The sequence below is a fragment of the Drosophila teissieri genome, chromosome 2R, assembly GCF_016746235.2.
Source record: "Drosophila teissieri strain GT53w chromosome 2R, Prin_Dtei_1.1, whole genome shotgun sequence".
Taxonomy (NCBI): Eukaryota; Metazoa; Arthropoda; class Insecta; order Diptera; family Drosophilidae; genus Drosophila; species Drosophila teissieri.
This window is the reverse complement of record NC_053030.1, coordinates 14,879,972-14,892,588: the sequence shown is the minus strand read 5'-3', so window position 1 is coordinate 14,892,588 and position 12,617 is coordinate 14,879,972. Positions and strand designations below refer to the sequence as shown.

Below are 12,617 nucleotides of genomic sequence, written 5' to 3'. Positions count from 1 at the left end.
ATTTCAAACAGCAGCAGCAAAGCATCAGAACTGATTAGAAGGTAGTTACTTTTAAAACTTTATATAGTTAGGAAATAGATAAGATACATAGATATAGAATAATGTTTCAAGACAGTGAAACTTTTATAGCCAGAAGTACCGCATAAAACATATAATAAATTTTATTGTTTTGTATATTATTATTAATTATTTCATAATTATTTTTTGTTTTTAGAAAGTTACGTTATCCCCACTTTTATCTAAGAATCAATTTGATAACATATCTCCATTGTATGGCAATCTTGGTGTCACAACCTTCGGCGAACCAAATATTTGGACAATAAGCAAGGTCGCCAGCCGATTGCAGTGCACGCAACATAAATGTGAAAATCAAAACATAAAGGGGACAAAAACAAACCAAAAATGCATTGTCATTTGGGGACGGCGGGGCCTTAAGTTGTCGGATATCTAGGTAAAGGGGTGTGGGCTGATGACTGCTATGCCACTCTGCATATTAATCAACTTTAAAATACATTAAGATAAATGAATAGGGAAATACTTAGGTGGAAATGTCCAATGCTCTAGAGGGAAATATAATTGATATATCACGAAGACAATAAATGAAAACGGTTACTACGTGCAACTAAGTCAAAATACTAGATTAACTAATAATACAACATTCAAGATATAATCAGTTATTGCTTATGACATGGATGTATTATTAAAAATGTCTTAATAATCATAGTAAGCTTATGAAAATAAATAAAAAGTACGTTTAGAAAAATTTGCATATTAATATTTGATTATAATGACTTCAAGAGGCTCGCTTAGAAAAATCCAATCAAAATGTTGTAAGTAGCTTGAAGCTTCACGGATATGCCAAATCCATTATTATTTTAGCGTAGCCCTTCAACCGATCTACAAAGAGGGTATTACCGGAGACAAGCGACTTTAAAACGATAACAAATAGGTGAGACATCAGCAAACAGACAAAAAACGAATTTGAAATGAAAACCAATGCCGAGCTCATTACTCATGCGCACTGGATGACGTCGTTTTTGTGAGCCCAAAGGGGCTTTTGACCAAGCCCCAGCTCGATTGCTCCCCAAGATCCCCCATCTTCAGCGCCACTTCTTAACCTGCTCCACTGCAGCCGAGTTGCAATGACGGGGCATTAAAAAATGTGAGCGAGCCGTGAAAAATCGCAGCTAGTCGTCATGACTAGCAGCCAAGTAGCGCTGACTAAGTGGACGTGCGAGTAACTAACAAGAGCCTTTTTTGCGGTTTTCTGCTACCGAAGTTGGGTGTTGAAGTTTATTGTAGGGAAATTAAGCGGAAGACACGTTGGCAGCCACTTGAAATTGATATGATTGGAAATTGCATCGCTAATGAGCCTAATTGATTTGCTTGTGGCTTCGGCTGAGTTAGAGTTGAGAGGAAATGTACAAAGGCAAATAAAGGTATTTCATGTGAGCATTCAAATAGACAACAATGGGTAATTGACATTCTTTTCTACAGAGAAAAAAATATATATCCATGATAGTTCACCATTTTAAGTTCAGGAATTTATTATAATGTAAAAGTTAAATTGGCAACCATCAAGATCAATAAAGATAGATTAAGATATACTTTTAATAAATTAAAAACGATTTAGTAACGGATAATTATGGCGGTGCTTCCAACATATACATATGTATATTACGTATTATGTTAATTTAATAGATTGTAGCTGTTGAGGTTCTTCCCTGATAGATCAAAACAACGCGATTGTTTGCGTTGTCAGTTTTGAGCAGCGGTTTCCCCTTCCTTGTAATTTTCCCCTTTCGGCCCCTCTCCTCTCATTTTGACCACATAGGGCTACCTTTCCTTGCGTGTCGCCCAAATTATTGCCAATTTGGACAATTGTTTTTTCGGTTAGCCGAAGAGTCGTAGCCCTGCACACCTGTAATTACCGCACAGGTGTGTACACACCCTAGGCGTTTTCGGCTGCTTAGGCCTAATACTCTGGTTTCAGTATTTACCATTTTGTGATGCTGGCTTTTTACCAACATCTAGGCCAACTGCAATTGAACCCGTCCGAGGGGAAATAGCTTAGAAAGCTGCCGAGAGATGAAATACCGTTTAGCTGACAGTTTTGTAATACTCCGCCCACTGATTTGCATTTCGCGCTGAAATATTCAAGGAGCCATCACTCAATTATCCGAACAAATCGTTTTGCATAATTAGACAATGAATATTGTGATTGGCAACACCTCATACGATCCACTGGTAATTTTCCTACCTTATAATGCCCTCATTGACACCAAAATCAAATTATTCAATTCAGCAAAATATATGTACTCGTATACCTGGCCGCAATAAAATCGAGATGTCAGCAAACTTTTCGTGTGCCTGCAAATAAAAGAACAGGAAGCAAGAACCAAAAAAAAAGGTAGCAAAGTGAAAATTTCGCAAAATTGGCTGCAATTTCACAGGGCATCGTTTTTAAAATTGTAGAATATTTTTTTTGGGGCTTAAACTGGCGGGAAACTCTTTGTATTGGCTCTTTTAAACTATCATGTACATCTTTAAGACCGTGTTATGTTGAAAAGCACATTAGTTTTATCAGAGACCATGAACGAATAATATTTTGTAGGCAACTGCATATTTAAAGTAATGTTAAACATTAAGTTTATTGGTTATCAACTCCAATTTGGGTATTATATGCATCAGAAAGCGAACATTTTAAATTGATGCGCAATCAAAGAAAATTACTGAACTCATAGATATTTCATAAAAATGGCAAAGTCTTAAGCCTCAATTTTATATATTAATAAAAGTGATCATACTGATTCCTTTAACCTGAAAAGTTTCTTAATTGTTTTAAGGACTCTATACTAAGCTTTACTTTTGTTTGGTTCCTTGAAGTACTTTAAGCCCAGTGTTTTCGCTCAAGTAGCCAAGCCCCACTCACTCCGAGCCAAGTCGGCGAACCAATGGCATTGCCAGATCCACTCAACAGATACCACGCACTCGTAATAGATCCAATTTGGAGAGGCAGCTTTCTCAGTTACCAAAAAGTCAGACATCGCTGGCCACTCAAAGCTCTCTCAGCCTTCTTTTATGAATATTATTTTCGCTGGGTGCTGAGTTCGCGGGTTTTTGTTTCTCGGGCTGCCTCTTGATTAGTTTCTGTTCCGATTTTCATTACGTGCCCCGAAGTCTTGGCGAGCTGAACTCGGAAACGCTGAAATTCAGAAACTGTGAAACTCAGAAACTCAGAAACTTTGTAACTCAGGAACTGGCGAGTGAGTGCTTTTCAGCAACAGCTGCGATCGCATTACTTTCAGAGCCAGCAATCAGTCTTAAGTGAGCGTGCGTCGGCATTGGCAGCAAGTTGGCTAAAAGCGGATCCTCCTCAGTGACCAACTTATCCCCCGATCTCTCTTTCGCCCCCGACACTATTGGTTAGTTTGCACTTCGCCTTAACATCTGCCTCAAGTCGTGCTCTAAAACTTTTAAATCAAGTGCAAAGTGAAACGCCCCACTGGGTCGTGCAATCGATAATATAAAATAATAATAATAAGAATCGCGGTAATTGCAAATCGATTGCCAAACCATCCAAGCGGAAGTGATGAAATAATTCTGATTCGTTAGAAAAGTGCGAAATAAACCTTTGTTATTCAGTTGGCCTCGGCTTGCGGAAAAGCCAATGGAAAAGCTGCTGACTTAGCTCTTTGATTTTCACTTAAATGTTTGTTTTCATAGCTTTTCCAGTTTCCTCGCTCACAGCCGCTCTCTTTGCGTGTTTTTACTTGTGTATGTGTGTTTCGAGTTGGCTTAGATTTTCGCGACACCGATTGAGTAAGTTTTCCCATGCGGTTTTTCCAGCGCTTGCTGGAAAATTCATGGGCAGCAAAACAAACAAAAATCGTTGTTATGGTTATGCGTTGAAGAATTTGTTAAACGCCAGAAGCACTTATTATTGTTTAGTTTTAATGTCTCTGGATTTGACGCGTGGCTAATTTCAGTCAGGCACTTCTTCCATAATTTATTACGTTTTTTTTTTTACCCGCAAACCGGTTTGTCAAACTCCTGGAATCTCAAATAATTTCGACAATAGTTGTGTAGAATTTCTTAATGGGCATAACAAATAAGACGACCAAAATGTCGTCAATTGTCCAAAATTGTAAGCAAAGTAACAAGCGAGGATGAAGTTCGTTTCTTCAGTCATTTGATTGAAACTCTTCACGAATGTTCGTTCCTTCATTCTTTTGATTGATGCTCTACTCCCAAGTTCGATTCTTGAATCTTTGGACTACCTTTCAATGGAATTTCAATTATTGAAATTATTGACCAATTATTCAATCAGCCTGCTTTGTTTCTGTTTATTTTGTGGAACTTTCAATGTTAAGGTCTACACAGCCATTTAATGCTAATGCCCAGCACAAGTGCGACTTGTTCGACGTTTTTTTCATTCGGTCTTTTATGGCGCATTGAATCGAATTCCCCCTCCACTCCCACCACTCCTACGTCGCCAAAATGTTCATGCCTAGCATAAACAAAACAGAATTATTGTTACACATTTGGTTGCCAAGGCGGAAATCAAATAAAGCAAATAAAATCGATTTGAATGGATCAAAATCATAACAGCACATGAAGAGAAATCAATGGCGCGAACCGAGATGAGAGAGATCTGTTCGTCGTAAAATAGAAAGTGACCAAAATGGATCGTTGCTCATAAACAAAACCCAAAAATTCGTCACAGTCAGAGGATACTCTAACATCTAACATCTAAGCCAGAGTAGCTCAGCTATCTTGCCAACTTTATTTTAGTGCGTTCATTAGGGCTTAGCTTAGGTTTTAGTTGTAGCCTAGGGCTCGAAATTCGATATTTGCCATTTTAGGACTGGAAAAGAAATTGCCAAATATTTAATATGCAGAAACAGTTTGTATATACTGCGGCACACACAGATACTCACCCATACGGGGGAACTAAAGACCCAGCTGGGTTTCAGTCATTTGTCTAAACAGAAATTACGAACAAAGCAAAACGCAGACGTAGCAAAATTATGCAAATCTTAGGGCACATACAGCCACAGCCGCAGCTACATCTGTAAATATTTACATATACTGTTTATCTATATATATGTCTATATATATTTTGTATTATCCATGTGCTTCTCCATCAAAAATGCAAAATAGGAAATGAGCATTAGGCAAACGCCATAAGTGCCTATTGCATTCTTCTTCACTCAGATGTGATAAATAAGAAAAATATATATACAAATAATAAAATTAGCACTTGCATAAAGTATTCACTAATAAAGCATATTTTTTCAATTTAATGTAACTACAATTTCTACATCATTGAATAATTTCTTGTGTCCTTATCGTGTTGGTGAGAATCATTTAGGCAATCAAACCGAAGAAAATCAATCTATTTCATTTTTTGTCAAGGTAAGGTCTTGTCCAAGGGCCCAACAACCTTTACAAGATATATGTTCTCAACAAGTTTGTTGTCCCATTTTATATAATGTCAAGTTCAACGATCTATTAGCCCTACCACGGACCATCAATAACTCAAGCCGTCAATCCCAAATGCACGATCTCAAAACCTGTTGGCCCAATCTGGCGAAGAACTTTAGGAAACCAAACAAAGGTTTTACCAATCGGCGATGAAAATATGACAAAAATGTTGCTGGGCCAGGGCAAAACAGCGATGAGTCTCCGTGACTCCGTGTTCGAGGAAACCAAATGCAAATCATTTGAATTGGGGGCCAGGCCAAGAGCAACCGAAACCAGTTAACTGCGATCAATTCAATGTTGGCCAAGCTGGCGGCATTCTGTCTCTGATCCGGAGAACTTCATTTGCATAATTCTGGGTTTCGAAACGGGCCACATGGCGGAATATTTTCGAAAGCGAAATGCCACTGAACAAAATGTGTTGAGTCAGGAAAAGTCAGTGCGGATTTTTGGAGGTTGTCCAATCTGTCAGTTGGTCAATTACAAGCGAATCAATTAGCAAACGGGTGTTAGGCACCGAAAAACACTGAAATTGCGGCATCTTAACCACTTTGTAGCTGTATCCGAGAGATCTGCTCCATGTTCGATCCATTGGACTCATATGCATACGAAGACAATGCAGCACGACGATCTCTAGAGATCAACAGAGATTTGACCGTGACCGTGCATTTTGATTGAGCTGAGTTTTTTTTGTGTTTGTTTGGCTGGCCAAACTCCGAATATTATTGGTATTTGTGGGCCTACAGATATCCAGCTCCACTCGAGATCTCCGCCTGGGCGGCCTTGACACCAATTTGGAATCACACGAAAATGTTCGAAATTAATCTCTCCTCCAACAAATTGTTACGCATTTCGTTAATTATGTTTTCCACCTGTACTCGCGAAGCTTGGGCAATATGCCGTGTGAGATCTAACTACATCGGTTATACCTTGGTTTGATTTCTTTTTTAACATTTTCAACTTGTCGAGGCTTTTCGGTTTCTTTTTTTCGGTTTTTCGGATATACGCGTCATTTGCCATTAATTAGTCGAGCTATTGATGGTCTCGAATGGAGCGAACAAAAGGCGGCTTTGTGAATGGTTTTGCAGTTGGCCGGGAAAGTACAGTTAACAGTGTTGGGCAACGGCCATGGGTCCGATTGCGGTAGTGTGACAAGTCGAAAGTTTGGGGATATTAATTAACGCAAGCTTAGCCACTCTAATCCAGTTGGTGATTAAAGCCAAAGGTTAATGGGGCTTAAGTGTGGGAAAGTTGTAAGGTTAAATTATCACTCGGATTCTGCAGTTGGCTCTCTTGCCAGTGCTAGTTAGCGTTTCAGTTAGGTGTGGAAATGGGATAGGCACTGGTTAATTCTATTAAGATTTTAGTAGGGCTGTACTCAGCAATAATAAATTTTCCAGAAAGATGGGAACCCCTTTTATAACATGTTATAAGCACTTAATTTGCCATTACTAGTCGGAATTAATTACTTGACTTATCAAGAGCAGATTACTTATTTGCTTCACTTTGTCTATAGCACCTACTACTACATTAATTGATTTCCTGGAAATACGTAGGATTTTTGTACATTCCCGAATGGAATTTTCTTAGCAATCTAGACACATTACCTTAGCCACCCAATTGTGATTCACTTGTTCGTTTATAGAATTCATTCAACGTCAATTATATTAAATTTTACTATAATATCCCAGAACTCTGCCAGGAGCTCAGCAAGTATTCGTTTTCAAAATATTAACTCTGGATAAAAAGGCAATTCACAACGCTGTCCCAGTCTCCGGCCATCTAAAATGAGCTACATTTATGAGCTGCCGGCGCTGGAGAAGTTTCGCCAGGTTTCGCCTGCAGATTTGCGAAGAGACCCCATGTAGGCACTGGGTCCGGCGATGGCGGGCGGGATATCCACCTGTCCGGAGTAACTGAACACGGGAGTCGATGGACGGTTTGCCGGAGCACGGGTTTTCACGACCATTCGGAAACGGGGCGGCTCCACGGAGCGACGCTCCTCCTTCCGCTTGGGCTTCTTCTTTTCCTCCTTCTTGGGCACCAGACCTGGCTGCGCGTTGTCCTCGGGCTCGAGGAAGTCCTGTTGCCACATAGCCGCCTGTTTCCTGGCGAACTTGTGGTACTGCTTATCGATGCCAGAGGGTCGCCGCTTTGGCATCAGCACCACCGTCTTGGCCTTCAGCGAATACGGCGGTGGAGATATCTGATGGTAGCCGCGTCGCTGGTAATCCCTTGGATACGCAGGTGGAATGCCCACGACCTTCTTGCGCTTCAGGTGGGGTTTCACCTCTTCTGTGGTCTCCGACTCACGCGAACATGGGCATGTTTGCCACGAGTGCCAGTACTCCGCCTCGTTCTCCTCCTGGCGCTTCCTTAACCACTCGGCAGAGGGACGATTGGCATCGTAGACGACTGTCTGGCTGTCCTTAGCTTCCTCCGATTTCTCCGGATTGCGTCTCATGCGCTCGTAGTCCTCCGATTCCCTTTGCAATTTCTCCGCAACATACTGTGTCTTTAGTGTATCCGGCCGATAGGTGATGCCCGAGCTATTAGTTTCCCTCCTAGACTCCGGGCGATTTTGCCACCTACGGCGGTTCTGCTCGATGATCGCCTCCTGGCGCCTTTGGTGATCGGCCGGATCCTGTGAAATGGTGCGCCGGCGCATCGTGTCCGGCTCCGCCTGACCGTGAGTACCGCTGAAGTGACTACTGATCCTTTTCTGGGCCTCCTTGCGCCGCTCCTCACGTTCCAATTCGTATTTCTGTTGGCTGTGGCGGAACTTGTTTTTCGCTATATACAGGCGATCGTTGCAGTGGGACTCGTAGCCCATCTCATCCAGACGCTCGGGAAAATCGGGCGTCCATTCGCTGTCCCGCCACGGAGACTCCTGGGGCACATCAGCCATCTCTTTCATCCTCTTGATACCCTGTATTTGTGCCTGAGTGTGGTCGTCGAAGGTATAGCGATCGGCGTAGCGACGCTTTTGGCCGGAAACTGCTGGTAATCGTCGCAAACTGGAAAATTCACCCTTGGCTTTATTACTAACAAATCGCCAAGAGTGATGCAGGCTCATTCGAGCCACTTTAAAAGTGGTATTCATCTTGCAATGGATTCGTCTTGGATTGAACTCCCTTTTCAGAACTAATAATTTTGATGCGTGCACGAGATGATGTCTGAAAATAAAATTCCGGACTGAACTTTAGAATTTTCAATTTTGATAGCTACAAATTTTCAACTCCAAAAAATAAAAGACCAAAATTTTGTGAACTGAACGCTTCGCAAACTGGGAATATTATGAGAACGCTGATGACTTTTTCCCAGGAAGTAAAAGGCAATGCTACCCCAGCTAAACACTAAAATCGAGGGCGTACTCATGACCTACTCAGCGTCCAACAAAATTAACCTTTTTTTAGAAACTATCTTTGAAAATGCACATAGGAAATATGTGTTCATTTAGAAGTTCCCTGACCATGCAAGCGGTTAACCTTTGAAGTTAACTAGCCATTAGGTTTCACACCCAAAAGTGTGGAAAGTGTGGAAAGTTGGAGTGTTTAGCATTTGTCTGCGTCGCAGGTTGTCTGCCTTGTCCGCCTCGTGCACTCCACTTCCATCTAATTTTGATAACAGATTTATGATGCACTTCCGCCGCATGCTAAACTTGACACACTGAGAAGTTGGTCTGGTTTTTTTTTTTTTGTTAAGTTTTCGATCGTCGGCTTTGGTTTCATAATCGCGGCAGCGATCCAGTTGAACTAATGAGCTTGAACTAACCGATGTCACGGCGCGTTTCCTTGTTTCATTCCTCGTTCACAGCTTGCCGCACCGACTTCGAATCTCAGCAGCAAATTGGCGCCGCCGACGAATCTTGAGCCCTACACCATGGCTGTCATCACGGAACATGGCGGCACCACCTCTCCCCCGGAAAACAACAACAGCATCGGCAATGGAAAACTCCGCGTCAATGGCCACCAGTTGAGCACCTCGCTGACCATACCGGAGTTCTTCGCCCACAAGAACATCTTCGTCACCGGTGGCACCGGATTCCTGGGCACCGTCCTCATCGAGGCCCTGCTGGACACACATCCCGACATCGGTACCATCTACGTCTTGGTCCGGGGCAAGCGCAAGTTCGATCCGAACGAGCGGATTCGTCGCCTGCTCCAGAAGCCGGTAAGTCTGGTGGCATTTGCTTTAGATTTAGATTGTTTGACCGCTCGAAGGGGGCCAGCACCCGGCCACGCCCCCTGACACGACGCGCCGCCTGCGAGGTATATCATTAAAGCCAATTACGAGTCTCTTTATGGCGCGTTAATTTGTCAAAGTCGTAACCTAGCCGACCTCTTCCGCTCCGAGCCGCGATCCGTGGGGCTTTCATTTTCCTTTGTTTCCACCGTTTTATTCACCACCAGTGTGCAATGCTCTTTCGGGATTTTAAAAAATATATTTTAATTGCGATTTTGTATAATTAAAAATAATGGAATAGCTTTATTAATTATATTCAGTTATCTTGTAGATCTTTTAATTGCATAGATCAGCTCATGCAAACTTTTTTAAAATCAAAATAAATTGTTTACAAGTCATACCTTTTAATCATATAAATTATATTCAGCAAACCCATTTAAAGAGTGCTTAAATTGTCGGTCCAACAAAAAAATGTTTTTCTTTTTCTTTGCTTTTCATTATTTTGGTTCGGCCCTCTACACATCTCGTTAATTTTTTTATTTTTAAACGCATTTTTAATGGCACAACAAAAAGCAGCGAGCATCATACATATGTACATATGTTGTTTGCTTTAGAAATTGCTTACTTACGAGTGTTCCCCAAAAAGGTAAAAGTACCGAAAAAAGCACTCATCGCAAACAATCGTAATTTGTTGGCCATAATGTAGGCGTGTATAGTTAGCAACCCGACCACCGACCACCGAACAGTAGTGAAATTAATTTTCAACATCCGTCTTGAAAGGGAAAAAAATGGGTTTCCAGCTGGGTTAAAAATAGTACATATGTATGTATGTGTCTATAAAACTTTATTTCGCAGCGATTGCAAGTTATAAAATTACCTAAATCTCGTAGCTTTTAATACCTCCAATTAATGGCCACATGCTATCAAATGTTTACGACTCTTGAATTTATGTTCAATGTAATGTTGGTTTGATTTGCGAATATAATTTAACACATTTCCGATTTACTTTCTTTCTTTTAGATTTTCGAAAAGTACTCGGAAAAGACTCTTTCGAAAGTGGTACCAGTAGTTGGCGAACTAAGTGAACCGAACTTTGGCTTTGGCCCCGAACTCCTGCAGGAGCTGATCGAGCGGGTCAATGTGATCTACCACAGTGCGGCCACCATCAAGTTCAGCTCCCCGCTGCGCACCGCCATTCGCACCAATCTCACGGGTACGATGCGCACCATCGAGCTGGCCAAACAATTGAAGCACCTGGCCGCCTACATCTATTGCTCCACGGCCTTCTGCAATAGCAACAATCGTGGTCTGATTGCCGAGGAGGTGTACAAGTCACAGTTCGATCCCTACGAGATGATGGAGATGGCCGAGGACGACTCCGCCTGGGAGGACTTCACCGATCAGAAGTGCAAGGGCTACATCCGGGATCATCCCAACACGTATACGTTCACCAAGAATCTCTCCGAGAATCTGCTGATGGCCGAGATGTCGGGACTGCCAGCAGCCATAGTTAGGCCATCAATTGGTAAGGCTCTATTGGAAAAAAAGCGGAAAAATTGTATACTAATTGCTTTTGATTTCTAGTTTATGGAACCTTGGAGCACCCGATGAAGGGCTGGGTGGGCAATGCCAACTCTGGGCACCTGGGCTTCTTGGCCGGCTTCGTGAAGGGAATTTTCCGCACCATGTGCGGTAATGCTAATGCTGTGATCGACATCATACCATGCGACTATGTGATCAACTCATCGCTGGTCATGGGCTGGTACGTGGGCACCCGGAAGCTGGAGCAGCCGGAGATCATCCATTGCACCTCGGGAGAGGTTAATCCTCTGAATCTCGCCGAGTTCTGCACGATCATCAACGACAGTGTGGAGCGCCATCCACCAAATAGTTTCGTTTGGAAACCGGTGACGAAGTTGCGCAACGGTTGGCGTTACAATCTGTTCTTCTATCTGTTTCACTTGCTGCCAGCGATGGTCTTCATCATACCAGAGAAGCTATTCGGCATCGGAATGCCACAGCACACGTAAGTATTTGAAAAAGCTAAATCAACTCTATTTTTAACTTTAATATGTATCTTCCATAGAGCCTACGAGTACATGCGGGTGTTCCAGAAAGGAACCAAGGCCTTCGACTACTTCCTGGACAAGGACTTCCGATACTCCTTGAAGAATGCACTGCGTATATCAGCATTAATACCGGAGAGCGATCGAAGGCGCTATAATTTCGATGCCAGCCAGTGCGATTGGTCCGAGTTCATCGATCGGTGTCTGATAGGAATCCGGCGTTTCTACTTCAAGGAGTCGGCAGTGACCACGGAGTGGCATCGCAACTACTGGAAGGTGTAAGTGACTGACGCCACTCATCTAAAGTAAATGTAATCAATTTTACTTCTGATCTTTCTATAGCTTCAACTTCCTGTATTATGCGGGCTATGTGGTCATCTTTGCCGTCCTGTACTTTGCCCTCACCCTGACTTTGGGCCTGCAGATCGGGCTTACGTTGGCGGTTCTCATCTGGGGATTCCTGGTCTGGTTGTAGACCGCTTTCTGGATCGCCAGCCGTGGGATTGTGCAATATTCCCGCTCCAAGTCCGATCCTACCACACATGGTTGTTCGTTTCCATCCGTAGTTTGTTCTAGTAGGGTATCGTGTATTTTACTTTTAAGTCCCCTCACACAAGCCAAGTACAAGTCAGCGAAATGTATCATATGAATCAGCAATCGAAGCAACACTAGACACAAATTCACACAGCAATGCAAAAGTAGCCCAAAACTTAGTCACTTTAACTAAACACGTAATGTAAAAGTAATGAACAATTTTAGATTGTTGTAATAATTAACCGGTTTATAGTCAAATAGTCGAAGAATACGAGAACTAAACTTTAAATGATTAAATATGTAACTATTATTCAAATAAATATGATTTTTATATTAAGGAAAGGATAT

The 12,617-nt window shown here is 42.1% G+C and overlaps 2 protein-coding genes and 1 long non-coding RNA gene across 4 annotated transcripts; 2 read left to right on the top strand and 1 right to left on the bottom strand.

Moving 5' to 3' along the window:
* The first annotated feature begins 736 nt into the window (after positions 1–736).
* On the top strand, positions 737–1,573 carry LOC122614645. The gene is made up of 3 exons (XR_006325750.1): positions 737–830; positions 880–1,439; positions 1,498–1,573. It is a non-coding gene; the product is annotated as an uncharacterized LOC122614645 (long non-coding RNA).
* A 1,598-nt stretch (positions 1,574–3,171) lies between these two features.
* Positions 3,172–12,611, top strand: LOC122613470 (putative fatty acyl-CoA reductase CG8303). Of its 2 annotated transcripts, none has more exons than XM_043787666.1 (6): positions 3,172–3,266; positions 9,301–9,657; positions 10,690–11,194; positions 11,254–11,695; positions 11,756–12,013; positions 12,078–12,611. In XM_043787666.1, exons 2-6 carry the CDS (start codon positions 9,367–9,369, stop codon positions 12,208–12,210), a joined length of 1,629 nt encoding a protein of 542 aa, XP_043643601.1. In that variant the 5' UTR covers positions 3,172–3,266; positions 9,301–9,366; the 3' UTR covers positions 12,211–12,611. The 2 variants fall into 2 exon arrangements, with proteins under 2 accessions (XP_043643601.1, XP_043643600.1); XM_043787665.1 differs by lacking the exon at positions 3,172–3,266 and adding an exon at positions 3,273–3,425.
* On the bottom strand, positions 7,119–8,809 carry LOC122613471. The gene has a single exon (XM_043787667.1). It carries the CDS (start codon positions 8,585–8,587, stop codon positions 7,283–7,285), a length of 1,305 nt encoding a protein of 434 aa, XP_043643602.1. The 5' UTR covers positions 8,588–8,809; the 3' UTR covers positions 7,119–7,282.
* Positions 12,612–12,617: the final 6 nt, after the last annotated feature.